Raw genomic sequence first — 24,777 nt, forward strand, 5'->3', positions numbered from 1 at the left:
CTGACGATTGGCCATATTTGAACTCAAAACCTCTATATGACCAAGTATCACATTACCGATTCTTGCAGCTCTACTGTAATTAACACCAAATAATAAATGATATAAGCACGTAGGTGCAGGAGTGGCTGTGTGGTAGGTAGCTTGTTTACCAACCACATGGTTCCGGGTTCAGTCCCACTGCGTGGCACCTTGGGCAAGTGTCTTCTACTATAGCCTCGGGCCGACCAAAGCCTTGTGAGTGGATTTGGTAGACGGAAACTGAAAGAAGCCCGTCGTGTATATATATGTATATGTATGTTTGTGTGTCTGTGTTTGTCCCCCTAGCATTGCTTGACAACCGATGCTGGTGTGTTTATGTCCCCGTTACTTAGCGGTTTGGCAAAAGAGACCGATAGAATAAGTACTGGGCTTACAAAAGAATAAGTCCCGGGGTCGAGTTGCTCGATCAAAGGCGGTGCTCTAGCATGGCCGCAGTCAAAATGACTAAAACAAGTAAAAAAAAAAGAAGAGAAAGAGAGATGTCTCTGCGGTAAATTTGGAAAATTCTATGGAGAGGGGTTTTATTAGGGGTGGATAGGAATAGTACCAGGTTTCGCGAGGGAATGGCATGTTTGTACTGACTTCATTGGGTCTTTATAATTCATATTTCGCTTTGTGTCGTTTTTCTTTTAGTTAGCGAAAAACCTGATTTGTGGTGTTTAAAACATAATTCTGGTTCTGTTTCAAGTAAGACATCACGTTTCAGTTTAACTAAAACTTCCGGTAGTAGCTTCACAAAAACTTCCGGTAGCGTTTTAACTGACACTTCCTGTTGTAGTTTAACTAGGACCTCCAGTTTCACTAAATCTTCGGACCTTTTCTGTTTGAGTAACCCTGTGGTAATTTTAAAGTTTAGAGAAAATTTTAAAATTTGGAGTATCGATGTAATTTTCCACTTTGAATCTCATGGGTTAATTCATTTTTTTCCGGAATCTTTTTTTAAAAAAAAAAGGTACAGAGGTTTAAAGTTCGATCATTTTTACCCAATCAGAAAACAAAATTTGGAAGCTGACATTTTGCGTGTGACTACACTTGTTGCTAATTGTAGACGAATGAATTAATGAAGGAATTCTGCTTCACGCACACCACTGGGTGCGTGATTTAAGGCCTATTTAGCTATTAATTTTAGAACATCTCACGACTACCTCATACCTTTTTAAACATTTAATAAGTGAAAAATGACCAAGTGGGTAAACAGCTTAAGGATCTTTTCGGTTTGAACGGCAGTTTTTTTCTAGCGGTGTCATATGAAATTGTCACCCATAATTATGACCCTAGTATCGATCTATTGCATTTCGATCTATTTTAGGGTTAGGGTTAGTTAGGGTTAGGGTATCTTTTTTTCTTCACAAATGTAAATAAACCCAATCTGTTTCTTAAACGAGGGACATATTCATACAGTACAGAATGTTTTCACCTCAATAGACGCTCATTGATTGGTTGAAATTGCCGAAATGCAAGAAATTAAAGACCAAATATTTTACAAACTATAGAATTTTCTCAATAAAGCCAAGAGAAAAAGATGTTTTATAAACACATTCTACAAGTATACGAAGTTTAAAATTTTTTAGTTACCTAGAAATTGTTAAAATCTGCCGTTCAAACCGAAAAGATCCCAACTTGGCTTGTTACTATGAACACAAGCACCTGTATGTCTGTGGCTTTAAAAGCTATTAACTCTTTATTCATCGATTTATAACGAAAATGAATTTCCTATCAATGAATACCATGCAAAACTACATCATTGGAAGAAAACTACATCACTGGGTGAAAAACTGAAGAAATTGAAAAGTGGCAACCAAACAGAATAGATCCAAACCTTCTGGTTTAAATTTAACTAAAGTTACCTGCTTCAGTTTAATTAAAACTTCCGGTCTTAGTATAACTAAAGCTTCCTGTTTCAGTTTAATTAACGCTTCTGGATTTAGTTTTCCTCAAAACTTGCCGTTTCAGTTTTAACTAAGACTTCCAGGTTTAGGTTACATAAAAACCGAAAAGTGTTGTTAAGCCGCACATGTCTAAAATTATTGCCCTTTCAGTAGTATTGCGGGCGTAATTCTTTTGTAGGGGACACTGGTGTTTCGTTTATTGTTTTTGCTTCTTTACTTTTTTTTTGGCTTTTTTCCTTCTTTTTTTACACTTCTTTGTCGTCGGTACCGTCGTCTTAAATCTTACGCCTTCAGAGTCTTTTGGGCAATCTTGTTCACATGTACAAGATATTTGTCTGGTATTCCAGCATTTCTGAAAGAGATAAGAGAATCATGTGTATATATATGTGTATATATATATATATATATATATATATTCTTTTTTTGTCTTTTTACTTGTTTCAGTCATTTGACTGCGGCCATGCTGGAGCACCGCCTTTAGTCGAGCAAATGGACCCAGGGACTTATTCTTTGTAAGCCCAGTACTTATTCTATCGGTCTCTTTAGCCGAACCGCTAAGTGACGGGGACGTAAACACACCAGCATCGGTTGTCAAGCAATGCTAGGGGACAAACACAGACACACAAACACATACACACACGCATACACATATATATATACATACATATATACGACAGGCTTCTTTCAGTTTCCTTCTACCAAATCCACTCACAAGGCATTGGTCGGCCCGGGGCTATAGCAGAAGACACTTGCCCAAGATGCCACGCAGTGGGACTGAACCCGGAACCATGTGGTTGGTTAGCAAGCTACTTTTACCACACAGCCACTCCTACGCCTATGTTTAACATTATGAAAATACCTCACAACACAACAACTTTACTATGCGATATACAAACGGAATGGATCCTTGCAGTCTTACAGAGTAAAATAAAGTTTAGTAAAATCAGAACAAGGCACTAAATCTGAATACTGTGCAGAAATATCCATACATTTCACAGCCTTCTTTGTGTGTGCGTGTGCTACTGAGTGGTGGTGAGGTGTGCACATGTGCACGTAGGAAAATATGTTTTTTGACATGAGTTACATAACCGGTTTCACAGTTTTCATGACTTTCAAAATTAGTGAAGTATGGAGAACCATGAAGCTAAACTGTATTTGCCTGAAAGAAATTTAGGTGGGTATTTATTACATATTGTTAGTGTGTAACAGTTCTTTATATCTAATTGACAGTGTAAGCTATCAAAGTAAGCACGCTGCCTGAGTTTATGCACAAACATCTATCTGAAACAACTGTCATATCGCCCTCATAAAACATATATCGCAAAATAGCTTTTAAAAGAAAATCAATAATATAGTCCTGGATATCCAATGTCTGGAGAACGTCTCTGGACAAAGATCTGTAAGCTAAGCGCTAATCTCTTTAATTTACGATTTATCGGAGGAAGGCAGTCAGTACTTATAAATAACATTTCGCCGGATCTCTGAGACTGACGGGGGAGAGGGAAGGAAGGAAGGCTTCGTTTCATGAACTGTCAGCACTGCTACGATCACCGAATAACTCGTAAAGCGAGGAATTATGAGAAGGAAAGGGGCACTTGAGGTGGGGAACTTGTGTCAGAGGATGAACGGTTAGTGGGACAGAGAGACAGAGGCAGAACCATGTCTTGCTGTAACGGGGGGGGGGCATTAAATGAGATGATCCGGTATCAAATGAGTACCGGGATTAGCGTTATTTGTTTGTCTCTCTTTACTCTCTTTTACTTGTTTCAGTCATTTGACTGCGGCCATGCTGGAGCACCGCCTTTAATCGAGCAACTCGACCCCGGTACTTATTCTTTTGTAAGCCCAGTACTTATTCTATCGGTCTCTTTTGCCGAACCGCTAAGTGACAGAGACGTAAGCACACCAGCATCGGTTGTCAAGCAATGCTAGGGGGACAAACACAGATACACAAACACACACGCATATATATATACATATATATATATATATATATATATATACATATATACGACGGGCTTCTTTCAGTTTCCGTCTACCAAATCCACTCACAGTAGGAAAAGCAGAGCATCAGAATATGAACATATACCCAGACAGGAATCTTGATTTGAATGATTGTAACTGCTGAAGGCTGATAGCGATGTTAAAAGCGGGGACCTAGACTACAAATACAATGGGAGTTCTTCTCGTACAAATGCATTTAAAAGAAATAATAATGAATGAACATTCGGAAATAGAAATAATAATCATTTTTACAGAGCTCAAACGAATGGACATTCGGAAATAGGGACCTGATGTATTACTCTCTTTTTTACTCTTTTAATTGTTTCATTTGACTGTGGCCATGCTGGAGCACCGACTTTAGTCGAGCAAATCGACCCCAGGACTTATTCTTTGTAAACCTAGTACTTATTCTATCGGTCTCTTTTGCCGGACCGCTAATTACGGAGACGTAAACACACCAGCATCGGTTATCAAGCGATGTTGGGAGGACGGACAAATACAGACACACAAACATATATACACACACATATATATATACATATATACGACGGGCTTCTTTCAGTCACCATCTGGTGATGATGATGACAATTGTGATGACGATGGTGATGGTGATGATGATGATGATGATGATGACGATGGTGATGACGATGATGATGATGGTGACTATGGTGATGATGATGACGATGGTGACGATGATGATGACGATGATGAGGATGATGGTGATGATGACGATGATGATGACGATGGTGATGATGATGACGATGATGATTCTAACTGACAAATAGAATGCAATGGAAGAAATATTTTTAAAAAAAAGAACCTGGCATCCTGGTTCAAATGAAACAAACCTCATTTCTTGTATTTTCTTCTCTTTAATCGCGTTCAGCTTCTGTCTGTAGATGTAATCTTCTTCTTGGAATCGCTTACCCTCGGCGAAGAACTCCTGCCTCTGTTTGATTCTCAGCTGTTCGTTCTCCTGTATCTGGCTGCGGAGTTCTTTGGAATATTTCAGAGAACGCTGCTTAATCTCTTCGTCCTCACGTTTCTGTTTATCCAAAGAGTCTTTCTGGGCGCTAAACCGAAGAAGAAATGAAGAACGGTTACGGTATGGTCTGGGCTTTTTTTTTACAGGTAGGGTGTGTGATTTGTTTTTTTTTTGTTTTTTTTTTTTTTTCATTTCCTCACCTGACTATCTTCTCAAATTCACATCGATCCATTTGCACCTGAGCAGCTATACGTACTTCCTTTTCATTCTGCTGCAGCTTACGGGCTTCGATTAACTCTGCCTCCTTAACGGCTTTCTTTTGTGCCACCAAAGCTTCTTTCCTGCGCCACTCTCGCTCCGCTTCCTCAGCGGCCCTCTTAGCTCGTATGGCGTTTCTTTCGGCTCTTTCGTCTAGGGCCCTCTCCTGTTGGGCCCGGATTCTTCCTACTTCCTGCTCTTTCATTATGCGCAGCTTCTCCAGTTCTATTTCTTGCTGGGCTTCTCGTTCCTAACAATAGAGTTGTTTGGAATTGAAAAAATCATAAAGGAACAATGTGGAAACATGGAAATTACACGAACACACACACACACACACGTGTATATGCGTATGTGTGTATGGATATATATTTGCGTGTATACATATACTGTTATATATATATATATATATAAGTTAATCCAAACAAGAAAGCACAAAAAAACACAACAACGCGAGGACGTGGAACAAATATAGTATTATTGGACGCTAAGGAAAGAAGGAGGGTTTAACGTTTCGAGCGGAGCTCTTCGTCGGAAACATAGGAGAAGGGAAGACAAAGGAAAAAAATCGCTAACGGTACACACGCGGTCACATTTATATATATATAGGGAGAGTTTACGAAAAAAACAAAAGACAAAGACTGGTGGTGTACAAAACAAACAGATGTATAAGTATAACGCTCAGGAATAGAAAAGGTCTTTTACGTTTCGAGCCTACGCTCTTCAACAGAAAGGGACACAGAAAAAACAAGGAGAGAAAAAATGTGTGTAGTGGCTAACGATCTATCATGGCGATATATATATATATATATATTATATATATATATATTATATATATATGTATATATATATATGTATATATATATATATATATATATATGTATATATATATATGAAGTAAAGGCGTGTGGCTTAGTGCATTCGGCTCACGATTGTAAGGTTGTGAGTTCGATTCCCGGCGACGTGTTGTGTCCTTGAGCAAGACACTTTATTTCATGTTGTTCCAGTCCACTCAGCTGGCAAAAATGAGTTGTACCTTTCATACTTTCAGGGTCGATTAAATAAGTACCAGTTACGCACTGGGGTCGATGTAATCGACTTAATCCGTGTGTCTCTCCTTGTTTGTCTCCTCTATGTTTAGCCCCTTATGGGTAGTAAAAAAATAGAAATAGGCATTTCGTCTGAGTTCAAATTCAGTCGAGGTCGACTTTGTCTTTCATCCTTTCGGGGTCGATTAAATAAGTACCAGTTACGCAGTGGGATCGATGTTATCGGCTTAATCCGTGTGTCTGTCCTTGTTTGTCCCCTCTGTGTTTAGCCCCTTGTGGGTAGTAAAGAAATAGGCATTTCGTCTGAGTTCAAATTCAACCGAATTCGACTTTGCCTTTCACCCTTTCGGGGTCGATTAATTAAGTACCAGTTATGCACTAGGGTCGATGTAATCGACTTAATCCGTGTGTCTACTCTTGTTTGTCCCCTCTGTGTTTAGCCCCTTGTGGGTAATATAGAAATAGGTATTTCGTCTGTCTTTATGTTCTGAGCTCAAAATCCGAAGAGGTCAACTTTACTTTTCATCCTTTCGGGGTCGATAAATTAAGTACCAGTTATGCACTGGGGTCGATGTAAATCGACTTAACCCCTTTGTCTGACCTTGTTTGTCCCCTTCTTTGTTTAGCCCCTTGTGGGTAGTAAAGAAATAGAAATAGGTATCAAAACAATACAAACAAAACCAAACACTTACAGCTTTCTCCTTGCAGAATTCCAAGACATTCTTTTCTTCCAATTTCTCTTGCTGCAGCTTCAGTATCTTCATCTTCGACATTTTCTGACAGGCTTCCAATAGTTCCTCCTGGTAAAATATGGGGATCACAATATAAGGGGTTAACCCAGAGTGGAAGGATCGATTTGTAATGGATAGCATTTTTGGTTTTAAGATTAAAGTTTAGCAATGAGTTTGTGCTCTAAAAACAGGTTTAACCATCTCTGTACTATCGTTACTCAAATACAGAATAACCTTTGCTAGCTTCTACTATCGTACTGAAAAGATTACCGTAAATCTTCGAGTATAGTCCGCCCTTGAGTATAATAGGCAGGGGATTTTTAGGGACTGTACCTCTGAAAAACCTAAACCTTGTATATAATACACACCCCTTCTCTAACTTGAGTTAAGGAGGTCTATATAACGTCCTTGGTTTGTAAAAATGTATACGGTAACGTCCTTTATTATTATTGTATATATAACATAATGCAAACGTGTAGCTTTTTTGTGCATTTTGTTTGCAGAAAATAAAGAAATAACAGTAATAACGTTTAATAAATGTTGCTTACTGCAAGTTATGGATGATTCTTTTATGACTTCATTGCTTTCAGGCTTAGCTTAAGGTAGTTTCGCGCTCGATATCACAAAATGCGTCTGAATAAACATTGCCGGACAGCAAATAGAGACTCGGACATTGCTTAGAAAATATTTTTCATTTTTAACCTCGTATCTTTATATATAAAATTGAAGTTGTGTGTGTGAGACTGTCTCCTCCGATTTAGATTCTTACTACTCCCACATTTTGCGGTGCAGTTTAACCAAAAGCGGGTATCTTATAGTCGTCATTCATATCGAGCCCTTCTGGGTATTAGCGCACGTCTACGATGAGTCTACGATTTAAAAAAAATTACTATCATTTTTCCGCATTTTTAATGATTTTTGCTCGCGTTATATAAGGGAAGTAACTCTCTAAAATGCTTATATAGTTATTTCCCTTACAAACCCGAGCAACGCCGGGCGATACTATTTTTTTGCGGGAGAGAATGCGGATTATACTCGAGGATTTACAGAATATAAGATGTATATCATGAAGTCTTCTAAACTAATAAACATCAAAGACCACTCGGTTGCATTGATGTTTTTGGGAATGGCATACAATATGAAACTGAATGACTATGAAAGCTAATATAGGCAGAGCGCCATGACACAGCGGCACGAAATGCCTCTCAATTGCAGCCGACTGCAGTACAAGATCACTCAGTATTTCCTTTAATTATTCCAACCATGAAATGGAACTCTTGTTGTTTTAAGCAAAAACGTTTTAAAGGCTGCAAGCTGACAAAATCTTTAGCACGCGCGACCAAAATGCTTACGGAATTTCGTCCGTCTTTACGTTCTGAGTTCAAATTCCATTGAGGTCGACTTCGCTTTTCCTACTTTCGGGGTCAATAAAACAAATACCAGTTGATCACTGGTGTCGATGTGAGTGACTTTCCCCCCTCCCTTAAAATTGCTGGCCTTGTACCAAAATTTGAAACCAACATGAAATACTTCTATGTTCCGTATTTTACCAAAATTTACAAATTGCAAATATAATCATTTTACTTTTTACAGACACACAAATACTTACAAATATACAAACACACACACACACAAAGAATGACAAACGTACATGCACAATTTTCAAAAATCAATGGAAATTGTAGTTGTGATCCCTGTGCCGGTGGCACGTAAAAAGCACCATCCGAACGTGGCCAATGCCAGCGCTGCCTTGACTGGCTTCTGTGCCAGTGGCACGTAAAAAACATCAATCCGATTGTGGCCGTTGCCAGCCTCGCCTGGCACATGTGCCGGTGGCACGTAAAAAGCACCCACGACACTCACGGAGTGGCTGGCGTTAGGAAGGGCATCCAGCTGTAGAAACACTGCCAGATCAGACTGGAGCCTGGTGCAGCCTTCTGGCTTCCCAGACCCGGTCGAACCGTCCAACCCATGCTAGCATGGAAAGCGGACGCTAAACGATGATGATGATGATGACACATACATCTATACACACACGCACACACAGACAGGCAACTCCGACACAACAGTCATAGACATCCCACGGACCCACCTTTTTTTAATCTCTCTTTGTTCCCTCTAGTTTCCTAACATACTCTGGTCCCTATTTCAAGTCCCTTAACAAATTCCCTTCAACCGCCCGGAAACCCCGTTTCTTACCCTCAACGCAATCTGCTTCTCTTTCTTCTTCAATGCGATCTCTTCATCCTCTTTAAACATCTGCTCAATCTCTTTCTTCAGTTTCTCCGTTTCCCGTTCCTTCGCTTCGATTTGCCTCAACTTCCGCTCCTCCATTTCCGTTATCTGTTCGCGCAGTTTCACGGCGCCCAAACGCAGCTCCTGCTTGCGCCGATTCTCGATTTCCTCCTGGACCCTGATGGCGTTCTTTCGATCGATCTCCATCATTTCGTCCAATCGCATTTCCTCAGAGGCGACGTCATGCTTCATCTGTTTCTTCTCTTCCAGCTGAGCGTCTCTGATCGCGTGGCACTTCGCTTCCTGAATCACCTGCAATGTAAGATTTCATACATATAAATATAAATATATATATATGTGTATGTATGTATGTATGTATGTATATAGGATAAATGTAAAAAAAACATCAACTGGGACAAGAACGCAAAGCATTTAGAAGACGATACAAAAAAACGGACGGGACATTCGAAGCCTTCGATTTTCAGTCAAGAACCGGATCATCTTCGCAATTTCGGCTGATTAATTTTGAGATTGCTCCGACCTGGCCAGCCCCAAAGGAAAATCTAAGCCAAGCGCCTTAGATTCCTTGGAAGAAAGCCTCGAATGTATACAAAACAAGGACGGGAACGAATAAGAATACAAAAATACGTAAAAATAATAATGATAACACGAATAAGAATACGAAAATACGTAAAAACAATAATGATAATAATAATAAGAAAAACAGGACGTTACAGACAGGTGTCTTTTCGACAGGACAGGTGTCTTTTCGACAGGACAGGTGTTTTTCGACAGGACAGGTGTCTTTTCGACAGGACGGGTGAACTTGAGCAGGTGCATTGAAAAATTGCCTAAAGGCGAAGAGAGAAATAGAATGTGTGTCTGGCCTAGACGGCTGTTGATTACGAAAAGGCAGGACAGCAGTCCAAAAGTTAGTCACGTGTGATAAGAGCGGAACAGAGGAAGAGAGAAAAAAAGGGAACAAGGAACAAAGGAGGAGGAGGGGAGAGAGAGAGAGAGAAAGAGACGGGTCAAAGTGGAGTGCAAAGTGTGAAAGGCAGAGAAATGTAGGATATACTCTTTCTTTTACTCTCTTTTACTTGTTTCAGTCATTTGACTGCGGCCATGCTGGAGCACCGCCTTTAGTCGAGAAAATCGACCCCGGGACTTATTCTTTCTAAGCCCAGTACTTATTCTATCGGTCTCTTTTTGCCGAACCGCTAGGTGACGGGGACGTAAACACACCAGCATAGGGGTACAAACACAGACACACAAACATATACACATACACACACATATATATATACGACAGGCTTCTTTCAGTTTCCGTCTACCAAATCCACTCACAGGGCATTGGTCGGCCTGGGGCTATAGCAGAAGACACTTGCCCAAGATGCCACGCAGTGGGACTGAACTCGGAACCATGTGGTTGGTAAACTTTTTTATACTTGTTGGTTAGTTATTTAAATAAAAAAATTAAAGTTTAAAAATTAAAAAATTAAAAATATAAATTTAAAAATTAAAAAATGTTAATAGTTTAAATTCTAAAATTTTATATGTATGTAATATAATTTTTCTAAATCTTCAGATTTTTCAATATGCTAGGCCACTGGTTTTAAATTGATATTAATCAAATAAATATTCAATTTTTCACCCTTATTATATAAATATTCGTGGATGTATATATATTCTAGCTTCTCTCTCTCTCTCTCTCTCTCTCTCTCTCTCTCTCTCTCTCTCTCTCTCTCTCTCTCTCTTATCATCACCCATCAAATTCCTAGTAGTAATTCTCACATCTTTGCTAAGTAAGTGTTGTCGCTAAAGTTATTAACATTTTGTAGGGTGCAGTGAACCGGCCAGTGTCGGTCTGTCTGGTAAAGGATTATGGGATAGCTGTTATCTATTAACATCCTGCAGAACGACATGATGTTGGCCGTTTGATTCCCTGCTTTGTCACATCTGTTATTGATAGAGAAGATTTTATTTCATACTAGGTGGTCTTGGCACAGATTGGTTAAGGTTAAATAACAACAACGAGATCTTTTCGGTTTGAACGGCAGTTTTTTCTAGCGGTGTCATATGAAATTGTCACCCATAATTATGACCCTAGTATCGATCTATTGCATTTCAATCTGTTTTAGGGTTAGGGTGGGGGGAAGGATATCTTTTTTTCTTCACAAATGTAAATAAACCCAATCTGTTTCTTAAACGAGGGACATATTCATACGGCACAGAATGCTTTTTTTACCTCAATGGACGTCATTGATTGGTTGAAATTGCAGAAATTGAAGAAAAAAACAACAAATATCTTACAAACTATAGAATTTTCTCAATAAAGCCAAGAGAAAAAGATGTTTTATAAACACATTCTTCCAGTATACGAAGTTTAAAAGTGTTTAGTTACGTGGAAATTATTTTAAAAAACTGCCGGTCAAACCGAAAAGATCCCAACAACGACAGCAATAACACCAACAACAACAACTACAACAACTCACACTGACCTCGTTTAGATATTTTATTCGGTCCTCGTCTTCTTCCCGTTTCTTTTTCGCTTTTGCTAGAAGGTTCTCGGCGTTCAGCTTGGCTTCCACATCCAAATGGCACAGTTCTTCATCGGTCTGACGTTGTTTGTCAAGTTTTTTCAACCTTGCTTCACGTTCAAATCGTTTTTGCTGTTTTCGTTCAGCAACAACAAAAAAAAGAATGACAAAGAAAGAAAGTACAGGACATTAAAAAACATCATACACACATGTACGTACGTATGTATGTATGTATGTATATATATATATATATTATATATATATATATATATATATTATATATATATATATATATATACGAAACGGGACAAGAACGCAAAACATTCAGGAGATGATACAAAAAACATGGACGGGTCATTCGAAGCCTTCAATCTTCAGTCAAGAACCGGATCATCCTCGCAATTTCGGCTGATTAACCTTGAGATTGCTCCAATCCGGCCAGCCCCAAGGAAAAACTAAGCTAAGAGCACCAGATTCTTTTGAAAAAAAGCTTCGAATGTATATGTAACAAGGACGGAAAAATGGACGATGTTACACGAATATAAATATAAAAATAATACGAAAAACACACACACACACACACACACCACACACACACATATATATATATGAATATATTAATTCTTTCGCAGGAAGGGCTAGTTCAACGAATCGTGTTCTGTCCCACCTTCGAAACACGCTGGAGTTAAACTAGGGACAGCTGATGAAGGGGAATTTTCCTTGTGTAGTTTGTCTTGTACTCTGTTTTTTCGTTGTTAAAAAAGGTCCGTTTCCTTGTTTGTTTTTACGTTTTCGTTTCTCGTTGAGTTCAACGTCTATTTGTGGTGTCCTGTACTCACGTATATATATTTATATATGCATGTATATATACATGTAGATGTAGGTACGTACATATATGTATGTATGTATGCATATATTTTATTTATTACACTATTGTATGACTGAGCGCCCTCGCGTCGATTCGATTCGATTCGTTTCGTTTCGTTTCATCTCCTCTAAGTAAGTTTCTGTTGTTGTAGTGTTGGAAGTCGATGTGCCTACCCTCCTCCTCATCATCATATATATATATATATATATATATATATATATGATGATGAGGAGGAGGAGGGTAGGCACATCGACTTCCAACACTACAACAACAGAAAGCGATTCCGAACTGGGGGACGTCAAAGAGAACTCCACAAAACCATTGAAGGTCACTAATATATGTCCGTCACTAACACCCACACAAACGCTGGCGCTCTACCGACTCTATTCCTTGCAACACCTTATGACGGCGCTAAAAGCAGATAAAAAGAATTACCAGTGCAGCTTCTTTTCTCTCTCTGTACTCCTCTCGCATCATGGACCTTTCTTCTTCACTTAGAACTCTGGCCCTCTGTTTTATCCTCGTGAAATCATGTCGGTCTAAGACGACAGGGCAACCCATCGAGTTCTTTTGCGGCACCCTGAAAGACAAGTTACATATATACACACATTTTATCATATCTTTTATCTTCTACTTGTTTCAGATATTACCTTAGGGCAGTGGTTCCCAAACTATGAGTCGCGACCCACAGATGGGTCGCGAACGGAATCTTAGTGGGTCGCAAAAAGTTATAAAATTACGCATTAGCTTTGATTAACTGCTATCTATCGAGATAGTTCAAGACTTATGTTTTCAATACCAGACTTGTTTTGTCAAGCAGTGGGCTTTTTCACGAACTTAACAAATCAGAGGTTGTCATTTTCTCAAGTTATTTATTTGTACGTCATCGTAAAAAGGAAAGGTCTGTTTTTACCTATTCATAGAGAACTTTAACTAGGCGAAGTATAACACTGATCGAGTCGATAACAGTTACTACTTCAAGGTTTTGTACTAGTGTTAGTATTTACATATAGGGTATAGATACGTTGAAACAGTTATAAAACGTTTTGTTTCACATTTAATATAAATAGCAAAAAATTTAAATAAATAAAACATTATGGATTTCACTAGTAAGTTTATAAATTATTTAAAAAGTATAGGAGTTAAGTGGGTCGTCATAAACTGGTGTGATAAATAGTGGGTCGCGACTCTAAAAAGTTTGGGAACCACTGCCTTAGGGATTTTTTAGCCGAACAACAACCATGTCCACCATTACTACCACCGCCTCTACTGCTTTTACTACTACCAATTCAATCACCACTGTTACCATATATTTACCACACTACTAGCACCATCACAACAACCACAACCATGAACAACACTAACACCCTAACTATATTACCACCAAATCGCTTAGTACTTCTATCACAACCACCACAACAACAACAACTACCACAGCAACCACCACCAACAGCAACACCGAGCTATCATACCATCTCCACCATCACCACCACCACAATCTCCACCATCACCACCACCACCACAATCTCCACCATCACCACCACCACCACCACCACCACCACCACCACCACCATCTCCACCACCACCACCACCACCATCACAATCTCCACCACCACCACCACCACCACTACGTCACATTATCGACCGTTATAAATATTCCTTTTGACCCGCTCTAATTAATACCTTCGTTAATTAATTACAGGAGAGGAGGCAACGAAACGGAAATAGACAACTTCGACCGTCTGCCATCTGCCTGTCTGCCTGCCTGCCTGTCTGCCTGCCTGCCTGCTGCCTGCCTGCCTGCCTGTCTGTCTGTCAGCCTGCCAGTTTGCCTTTCTATCTGTTTGTTAGTCTGTTCCGTTTGTCTGTATGTCCATTGAATATTTAGAAACGTGTGTGTGTGTGTGTGTGTGTGTGTGTGAGTGCCTATGTATGTATGTGTGTGTATAAGTCTGTGCTTGTGCATGTATGTGCTTGTCTGGTTAACCCTATCCTTGTCTCCTTAAATACATCTGTCCTTGGCCCCTTGGCCCCTTGCCTCTCTGGCCTTTCTACCTGGCTGTAGCTGTCTCCCTCTGTCTTTCTATCTGCCAGTCAATATCTGCCTTGTTCATTTTTCTCATTTTCTCTTCTTGTCTCTCCTTGTCCCCTTGGTTGCCGATGTTTATACGTCCATCTCTGTTCTCCCCACCTGTATTTATTTACCTGTCTCCTTGAATCTGCCTTTGTCCCTTCTCAATCTTTCCTATCTGTCCCTGTCCTCTTGGTTGCCGATGTTTGTACGTCCATCTCTACTCTCCCCATTTGTCTATTTCTTTACTTGCCGCCTTGTATCAGTGCTCAAATGGAATTTATTTTATCGACCTCGAAAGGATGAAAGGCTAAGTCAACCCCGGCAAGATTTGAACTCAAAACGTAAAGACAGACCAAATGCCACTAAGCATTTTGTCCAGAGTGCTAACGATTCTGCCATCTCGCTGCTTCACTAATAATAATTAGTTAAAATGACCGTCTGCATAGACGAAAAGGGCCAATTATAATAATAATTGAAGGGACATTAAGAGCATTAACAAACAGGTTTAAGAAATTGAGATTGACCTGAGAGTAGAAGAATATGCTCAGAAAACTGCTTTATTGGGGACAGAGAGGATCTTGTGGTTGGTACCTGGGTTTTAGGTATCGTGGAAAGGGACTCTGTGAGATCTTTGACAACAGGTTGCTGTCTGCTCTCACAGATTTAACCAGAACAAGTAAAATCGGGAGCTGAGAAGTGAAATGGAAATAATAGAGACAGCTGTAGTAAAAAAAAAAGTTTCAAATTTTGGCACAGGACCAGTTTTTGAGTCAATTACATGGACTTGACTGATCCTTATTTCATCGACCGATTCCAAAAAGGATGAAAAGGGCAGAGTCGACTTCGGTGGATTTTGAACTCAGAACGTAAAGATAGACAAAATGCTGCAAAGCATAACAAGGCCAACAACAACAACAGCAACAATGCAGCATGAACGGTTGCGAAAGGTTTATGGTGAAAGAGGAGAAAAGCTCAATCGCATCGAGGAACGACAGTTGACTCGCCAAGAACAAATCACGTTTAGCAGATTGCAAAGCGGCCACCATCCGGATTTGAGAAGCTGGCAGCACAAGATTGGAAGAATTGAGGACCCTATTTGCCGCAATTGCAAAATGGGTGAAGAAACAGGAGAAGACGTGATGTTGGAGTGCCCAGCTATCCATCCGTCGATCCGCGGTCAGCTGACGGACCCCGAGGCGATTGCGAAGGAGCCCAGACTGGCACTCAAGGTGTGGGAGAGATGGCTGAGGGTGGTGGAGGAGCAGGTGGTGATTGAGGAGCAGCAGTAACCAACTATCCAGCCAAGAGTTACTAAACAACAACATCAACAACAACAAAATGGCACTTAACGAAAACAATGTCACAGTCAACAAACAAGAGTAGGGTACATAACTCACTTTAGATTTCTTATCAAATCCATCATTATCACTTGTACATTCTCTTTGCCTTTCTGCTCGGCTTTTGTAGGCGGGTAGACATCTTTGATTTGGCTGAATCTCTGAGTCTGACGTCCTCCAGGCGCCGTCTTTGGGATATTCCAACCGTGGCATTTCTCACCAAACAGCGACTCGTCAACTTGAGAGTGATAGCTAATTGTACGATATTGACGATAGCGTCCTCTTTTTGACGAACCAGAGCCGCTGCTGGATCGCGTTCGGGCGCTGATTGGCTGCGAATGGAGAGTGAAATGAGACTGTAAGATTGTGTGGTGTTCATGCCTCTTTTTGTCTTTCTCATTCAAGTAGTGATATTACTAGAATAACAACCAAATTTGCTAGAAACAGCAGTCATATTTCCCTCCTTCTCTCTCCCTCTCTCTATCTATCTATCTATATATCTATCTCTCTCTTCCACCTCTTTCTCTCTCTCTCTCTCTCTCTCTCTCATTGTAGTAGTGATATTACTAGAGTAACAACCAAATTTGCCAGAAACAGCAGTCATATTTCCCTCCTTCTCTTCTCTCTCTCTCTATCTATCTCTATCTCTCTCTTCCACCTCTTTCTCTCTCTCCCTCTCTCTCTCTATCTATCTATCTATCTATATCTCTATCTTTCTCTTCCACCTCTTTCTCTCTCTCTCTCTATATATATTATATATATATATATATATTATATATCTTTCTCTCTCTCTCTCTCTCCTCTCCTTTCCCTTCTCTTTTCTTTCAAGAAGGACACATTGGTTGATGTAATCAGATATTTCCCGAAAAGGCGAGATGGCCATGGCTGGCAGGTCATTCATTATACTGTGTAACACGATTTTTCCTTTGATAGCAACTGTCATTTCCTTTTTTTTTACTCCTAAAACGTATGAAAAATGGCTACTATTTCCTTTAAACTTTGCTTTTGTTATATTTATTCAAACCCCCAAAGAATCCTTGGCTGTGATGCTCCCCTGCGGGTGTTTATATTGTCAGCCACTAAGGGTCATGCTCAAGTGGTTTAGGTCAAGCAACTGACAAGCAAATCTGTGGTATTGAGCATTAGTGGTAGCACTAATGGCTGTGTGTGTGTGTGTGTGTGTGTGTGAGGTGGTCCATCAGCTTTCTGATCAATTGCTTCCTGATTGGCTGTTGGGACGAAAGCCAAGGTAATGGTTCTGGAGCTGCAACTTGTGACACCCTGAGACCATCAGATTATCCCAGCACCGTAACCCGTGATAGTTGTTGCTGTCTAAATTGTTAATTTCCGTTTGGATTTTCTAACTTTTTGGCAGAAATTACTTAAATGATGCTTACTACCAAATGAGCTGCAGTTTGGTTTTCTGTTTTTCATCCCAGATCAGTCTTTCTGTCTCCAGAACAATTCTAAAATCGCTTGGTAGTCTTCGGAAGTTATCAGAACATGTCGGTCTTTACTGACTCCTATCTGGTCACATTTCGATTTAAAACAAAAAAACACATCACCGCTTACCATTTTTCCAGCTTGTGCTACAGAAGTGTCCACAAGCAAAGAGTTGGAGTCATCTCTGATGCGTTTCACGGTGACCCTTGCATTTCTTTGTGCCATAAATTCGGAGACAAACATCTAGGGATGTGCGTCACGCTCTAACTTATGCCTCCTTGCTTCATCCTCAATTTTAAATACGAGGAATAGTTCCATATAATTTACCCTGCGAGATAGAGAAACTCCTGTTCCAGTTATGGACCAGAACTACCTCCATTTCTTCCTTTGAAGGCATAGAGAAACACCATGTAACTTCATGAATGCACAAATAGGTAACTTCCATTCTTTCTCGTGTTCCTCATATTCAGTTAAGAAGATGTTTTTAAGGTTACATAGTTCTACAAAATAGTTGTCCTTTCGCGTATTCATATTCAACGGCCCTGCGGTTCAGATAGGGTTTGCAGAGGAAGCTTTCTCACTGACAGTGCTAACATCAAAAATATTACAGATTTCATTTAGCAAAATGTGTGAGAGTGTTATTGTTTTCATTACCAAACGTGTTATTAGAATTGTTCACGTTAGTGCTGTGGTCTTTGTAAAATATTTCTGTCAGTTTTCTCATTTTTGTTTGAGCTTTGTGGATTTGCGACCAGATTCACTAGTTTTGTATAGATTTAGACTGGCGGTCCCTGCAGTCATTGAGTGTATGTATGCGTGTAAACAAATGAGAAAAAAATTTGTTTTTCCTCTCAAAACAGACCTTTCTTCCTACGGAACCCAAACAGTCCAGACTGGTCATAGACTACCTGCATAAAAAAGATAAATTTAAAATTTACAAAATATTATTTCTTCGTTGCAGATTTATTTAATAAAATCCATAATTTCTGGAATGATATGAAAAAAATCAAAACCACAACTGAACAAACCAGTACTCAGCATTAACAATCAATTCTTTATTCATCACAAGAGTAACAGAAATACAAGAACATCCTCATCATCATCATCATCGTCATCATCATCGTTTAACGTCCGCTTTCCATGCTAGCATGGGTTGGACGATTTGACTGAGGTCTGGAGAACCAGATGGCTGCACCAGAATCCAATCTTGATCTGGCAGAGTTTCTACAGGCTGGATGCCCTTCCTAACGCCAACCACTCTGAGAGTGTAGTGGGTGCTTTTACATGCCACCAGCACGAGGGCGGTACTGGTAGCGGCCACGCTGAAATCGGGCCTTTTATGTGCCACCTGCACAGGAACCAGTCCAGCGGCACTGGCAAAGATCTCGTTTGAATGTTTTTACACGTGCCACCTGCACAAGTGCCAGCCAGTAAGGCGATGCTGGTAACGATCACACTCAAATGGTGCTTTTCTGCATGCCATTGGCACGGAGGCCAGTTAGCCGCTCTGGCAACGATCACGCTCATATGGTACTCTTAGCGCTCCACTAGCATGGATGCCAATAATACAGAGAAAACAATTACAGACTCATTCATTCATTTTTACGTTCGTTTTTCTATGCCAGCATGGGTTGGACGAATATGCTATTTAGGGTATAGTTTCATAACCGCACACCTTTCCTGACGCTAACCTTTATGGTTGTACGTAAATAGTCAAAGTACAAAATTACAATATAAACCTTCGAATGCATAAATGATGCGTGTGTGTGTATGTGTGTGTGTGTGTGTGTGTGTGTGTGTGTGTGTGGTGTGTATGTGTGTGTGTATGTGTGTGTGTCGCTTATACAGTCCGTGTGCAATTTCAAATTTCCCATTTTATGTAACTTCATATCTTTCCTTAATTTTCTTATACATCGCTCTACCCAACAAATGGCCACCTTACCAAATATGCTATATATATATATATATATATATATATATATATATATATATATATATAACACTTCAAAACCAAACTAAAATACAGTCTGATGACGGCTACTAATACGAGACTTTGAAGTCACTGTCAACCTTTTGCTAAGAATAAATGTTATGTGTGTTGCGTGTGTATTGTATGTATATGTTTGTGTATATATATACATGTGTGTGTGTGTATTTATGTCTATATATGTATGTGTGTGTGTATGTATGTATGTATGTGTGTATGTATGTATGTATGTATGTATGTATGTATGTATGTATGTGTATGTATGTATGTGTGTATGTATGTGTTTATGTATGTGTGTATGAATGTATGTGTGTATGTATGTGTCCAACCCATGCCAACATGGGAAATGGACATTAAATTATGATGATGATGATGATGATATACGTATATGTACGTATACTGTATATGTGCTACTTCTGCTGCTGCTGCTGTTGTTGTTGTTGTTGTTAGAAGAGGAAGTGCACAACGCTAATGATATTCACATTTTTGAAAGGGCCATGTGTGTGTATATGTATGTGTGTATGTGTGTGAGTGTATGTGTGCGTATATGTGTGTGCGTGTGTGTCTATGTATGCATATGTTAACATACACATCCACACATACATGTATGTGTGTGTATATATATAAGATATAAAGACAAATATATAACGATATATATATATATATATATATATATATATATATATATATATATATATAAGCGCCTGTAGGTATATAATTACATATACTTACATATACGTGAGTGCGTGTGCACGTATGTCGTCGGTGTATGTAAACAAGCCTGAATTAAATTTCTTGTTCTACTATTTAACGCATAAAACCTATTAAATACCAAACCCAAAAATTCCATGAATTCAAATCATTTAACTTTTCTCTTTTACTCACCATTATTTCTTAAAATTCCACGGCTTCGCTTTCCTTAGACTTCGCACTGTTTGTTTTGATGATGTAGTGTCATGGAAACGGCGAGTCTACTATACAAGAACGGTAACTCTAATTATAATAATTTTACAGTTATTTCCCTTGGAAAACTAATCTCTCTCTATATATATAAAGCTATTATATAAAGCTATATATATAAAGCTGAAGTTGTCTGTGTATAGCAGGTTTGGTAGCCTTCAACTAACACTATCTCCTCCGAGACCCTGTGGCGCAGGTTGACCAAAATTGAGAGTATGATAGAAAAAGGCTTGCTCTTCTTCCTTCGGACCATGTTAACACCAAAAATTATTTACATCAAAACGGTGCTTTTTTCCTATGAAAATGTCTATTTTCTACGATTTTTTGACTGGTGTGTCGCTATTTTCGGTGTATTTCAACCAGGAAAATGTTCCTTTAAAGAGAATAACAAGCTACATAATGCAAAATTTTAACTTTTCAAAAATTCCAGTTCTAAAGAGTCGAAACAAACCCAAGCAACGCCGGGCGATACTGCTAGTATAATATAAATGGATTTTCTTAGTCCACAAATACAAAAGAGAAACTAATAGACTGACACAACTATTAAAGCGTTGGTACATTCATCTTAGGCTTATGTTACGGCGACCTGTTCTGAGTTCAAACCCCACTATGATCACCTTTTCTTTTTTATTTTGCTGCAGTCGATAAAATAAGGGACCAGCTAAGTTTGATTCAACCGACTTTAAAGTTTAAATAAATTTTCCAGGATCATAAGATATTCGTTAGTCATCTTGCCGGGCGAAATGCTTACCGGTATTTCGTCTGCCGCTACGTTCTGAGTTCAAATTCCGCCGAGGTCGACTTTGCCTTTCATCCTTTCGGGGTCGATAAATTAAGTACCAGTTACGCACTGGGTCGACATAATCGACTTAATCCGTTTGTCTGTCCTTATTTGTCCTCTCTGCGTTTAGTCCCTTGTGGGCAGTAAAGTAATAGGTATTTCGTATGTCTTTAGGTTTTGAGTTCAATTTCCGCCGAGCTCGACTTTGCATTTCATCCTTTCGGGGTCGATAAATTAAGTACCAGTTGCGTACTGAAGTCGATCTAATCGACTGACCCCGCCCCAAAAATTTCGTGCCTTGTGCCTAAAGTAGAAAAGAATCGTTTCCGCGCCGGATTAAATGCTCAGTAGTATTTCGTCCATCTTTACCTTCTGAGTTCAAAAATTCCACCGGGGTCGGGGGGAGGGCAGTCGATTAGATCGACTTCAGTACTCAACTGGTACTTAATTTATCGACCCCGAAAAAACAAAAGGCAAAGTCGACTTCGGCGGAATTTGAACACAGAATGTAAAGACAGACGAAAAACCTATTTCTTTACTACCCACAAGGGGCTAAACATAAAGAGGACACACAAGGACAGACAAACGGATTAAGTCGATTACATCGACCCCAGTGCGTAACTGGTACTTAATTTATCGACCCCGAAAGGATGAAAGGCAAAGTCGACCTCGGCGGAATTTGAACTCAGAACGTAACGTAACGACAGACGAAATATTGCTAAGCATTTCGCCCGGCTTACTAAGGTTTCTTATTTCTTTATTGCCCACAAGGGGCTAGACATAGAGGGGACAAACAAGGACAGACAAAGGGATTAAATCGATTACATCGACCCCAATGCGTAACTGGTACTTAATTTCTCGACCCCGAAAGGATCAAAGGCAAAGTCAACCTCGGCGGAATTTGAACTCAGAACGTAACGACAGACGAAATGCCGCTGAGCATTTCGCCCGGCATGCTAACGAATCTGCCAGCTCGCCGCCTTGTTCCTATAATATAAAGAATTTCACATTGAAGAGTTGGCTGGGTCGTTAGCACACCAGGCAAAATCCTTATCGGCATTTCGCCTGTACAGTCATCCCTCGCCATATCGCGGTTCACCTATCGCCATTTATTAGGTGGGTGAATGTCGCAAGAATGGCCAGTATGAACGGACCAATTCTGAGGATACATCTGTGAAAAATTAAAAGGAAATATAAAAGGAGAAAGGGGCTCTCTACCCCGCTTTTGACCAGGCTCCCGTGGCTTTTATGGGTTTTTCCACAAGTAAACCTTTCGAAGCGCCTCCCCCTATTGGGAGTTTTAATTGTTACTTATTTTTCATTGTCATCCTACTGTTGTACAGGGACTTTTTTCAAACGGACAAAACCCTTTGTAACTTTCGTCCTGTGTTTTGTCCCTTTATGTTTTAATTGATTTTTGTTAGCCCTTGTGGCCAATAAACGAACGAATTATTTAAGCTTACGTTGATTCCTCCGCGGTGTTGTTTTGTATTTATAATAAAATAAATATATACAAATTACAAAAATAATAATAAAATAATACAGTGCAGTATTGTTTCTACTTCGCGGATTTTCCCCTATCGCGGGTGGGGAGGGGTTTGGGACGTAGCACCCGCGATAGTCGAGGGATTACTGTATATATATACATCTTTGAGTTCAAATTCCATCGAGTTCTACTTTACCTTTCAGTCTTTCCGATGCCGATAAAATAAATACCAGTTAAACACTTGGGTCGATGTAATCGACTACCCCCCAACCACCACCACCACCACCGCCAAACAACACACACAAACTTTCAAGCCTTGTACCTATCGTAGGGAGGATTATTAAATGTATGTTTCTATCAACTCGTCCTATTGGTTCATGAATTATCCAATCAACGAAAGAATTTTGAGAATTCTGGGAATGACATTTTGCGCGTGAAGAGACAACGGTGAAGTACTAAGAACAATAATCTTTTTACTCTAGGCACAAGGCCCGAAATGTTGGGGGAGGGGCCGGTCGTTAGATCAACCCTAGTACGCGACATGTACTTAATTTATCGACCCCGAAAGGATGAAAGGCAAAGTTGACCTCGGCGGAATTTGAACTCAGAACGTAATGACAGAGAAAACACCTATTTCTTTACTACCCACAAGGGGCTAAATACAGAGAGGACAAACAAGGACAGACACACGGATTAAGTCGATTATATGGACCTCAGTGCGTAACTGGTACTTATTTAATTGACCCTGAAAGGATGAAAGGCAAAGTCGACCTCGGCGGAATTTGAACTCACAATGTAATGACTGAGAAAATACCTATTTCTTTACTACCCACAAGTGGCTAAATACAGAGAGGACAAACAAGGACAGACAAACGGATTAAGTCGATTACATCGACCCCAGTGCGTAACTGGTACTTAATTTATCTACCCTGAAAGGATGAAAGGCAAAGTCGACCTCGGCGGAATTTGAACTCACAACGTAACGCTAAGCGTTTTGCCTGGCGTGCCTTTTTTTTTTTTTTTTTTTGCAAACTTGCTGCCTTCTACTAAGAACAGTATTGGCACAATACGTATGAAATCAGGCAGGAATCACAAGAAGAACACTAGAACAGTAAGTCCCAAGAATCTTTTTAATGTACATGATATTATTTTCTAACAAAACCACCGGTTCTGTATACCAATCGTTTTTTAGAGTGGGGTGCTAATTTTTTGTTGTTGCAGCCATTATTATTTATCTCCGAAGATATACCGTATATAAATTGTTTCAAAAAAAAAAAAAAAAGCTACCCTGGTCCAATATGTAAAGTTAGGTTTCCCTATAAACTAATTTGGAGCAGAGATAAAGAATGCGTACACCACCCGTTTTCTGTGTAACGAAAACCCTAACTCAAAATACCGGGTCTGCGTATTTTTTACTTTCGCCCTCATTTTGTCCCTAACACTCGCTTTTTTCTTGAATGTGTGCTTCCAAGACTGTCATGCGAAATGTTTCTGTACGGCTTTTGTCCCATCATACGATAATAGTCTTAAAAGCATCCAGTTTCTTATATTTATTTAGGAGAGAGGTGGGGAAAAAAATCAACAGGTTTAGAATATTCTTCATTCGTGAAGTAATCAAAATTTTAAAGGAAACTAAAATAATTCTTCATTTACGTTAATACTTTTCTACTCTAAGCACAAGGCCCGAAATTTAGGGGGAAGGGGACCAGTCGATTAGATCGACCCCATTACGCAACTGGTACTTAATTTATCGACCCCGAAAGGATGAAAGACAAAGTCGACCTCGGCGGAATTTGAACTCCGAACGTAACGGCAGACGAACTACCTGTTTCTTTACTACCCACAAGAAGCTAAACACAGAGGACAAACAAGGACAGACAAACGGATTAAGTCGATTATATCGACCCAATTACGCAACTGGTACTTAATTTATCGACCCCGAAAGGATGAAAGACAAAGTCGACCTCGGCGGAATTTGAACTCCGAACGTAACGGCAGACGAAATACCTGTTTCTTTACTACCCACAAGAAGCTAAACACAGAGGACAAACAAGGACAGACAAATGGATTAAGTCGATTATATCGACCCCAGTGCGTGACCGGTACTTATTTAA

At 39.6% G+C, this 24,777-nt stretch overlaps 1 protein-coding gene across 2 annotated transcripts; it reads right to left on the bottom strand.

Annotated features, from left to right (window-relative positions):
• Window positions 1-1,925: 1,925 nt before the first annotated feature.
• On the bottom strand, window positions 1,926-20,413 carry LOC115223984 (cilia- and flagella-associated protein 45-like). 2 transcript variants are annotated; one of them, XM_029794758.2, is made up of 9 exons: window positions 20,322-20,413; window positions 16,067-16,338; window positions 13,031-13,175; window positions 11,689-11,859; window positions 9,152-9,499; window positions 6,914-7,021; window positions 5,118-5,425; window positions 4,781-5,005; window positions 1,926-2,280 (listed from the first exon to the last, which is right to left on the bottom strand). In XM_029794758.2, the coding sequence occupies exons 1-9, from the start codon at window positions 20,322-20,324 to the stop codon at window positions 2,211-2,213; spliced, it is 1,650 nt and encodes a 549-aa protein (XP_029650618.1). In that variant the 5' UTR covers window positions 20,325-20,413; the 3' UTR covers window positions 1,926-2,210. The 2 variants fall into 2 exon arrangements, with proteins under 2 accessions (XP_029650618.1, XP_036368585.1); XM_036512692.1 differs by lacking the exon at window positions 16,067-16,338 and having other exon boundaries at window positions 20,322-20,387.
• Window positions 20,414-24,777: the final 4,364 nt, after the last annotated feature.

Source organism: Octopus sinensis, linkage group LG24 (assembly GCF_006345805.1).
Source record: "Octopus sinensis linkage group LG24, ASM634580v1, whole genome shotgun sequence".
Lineage (NCBI taxonomy): Eukaryota > Metazoa > Mollusca > Cephalopoda > Octopoda > Octopodidae > Octopus > Octopus sinensis.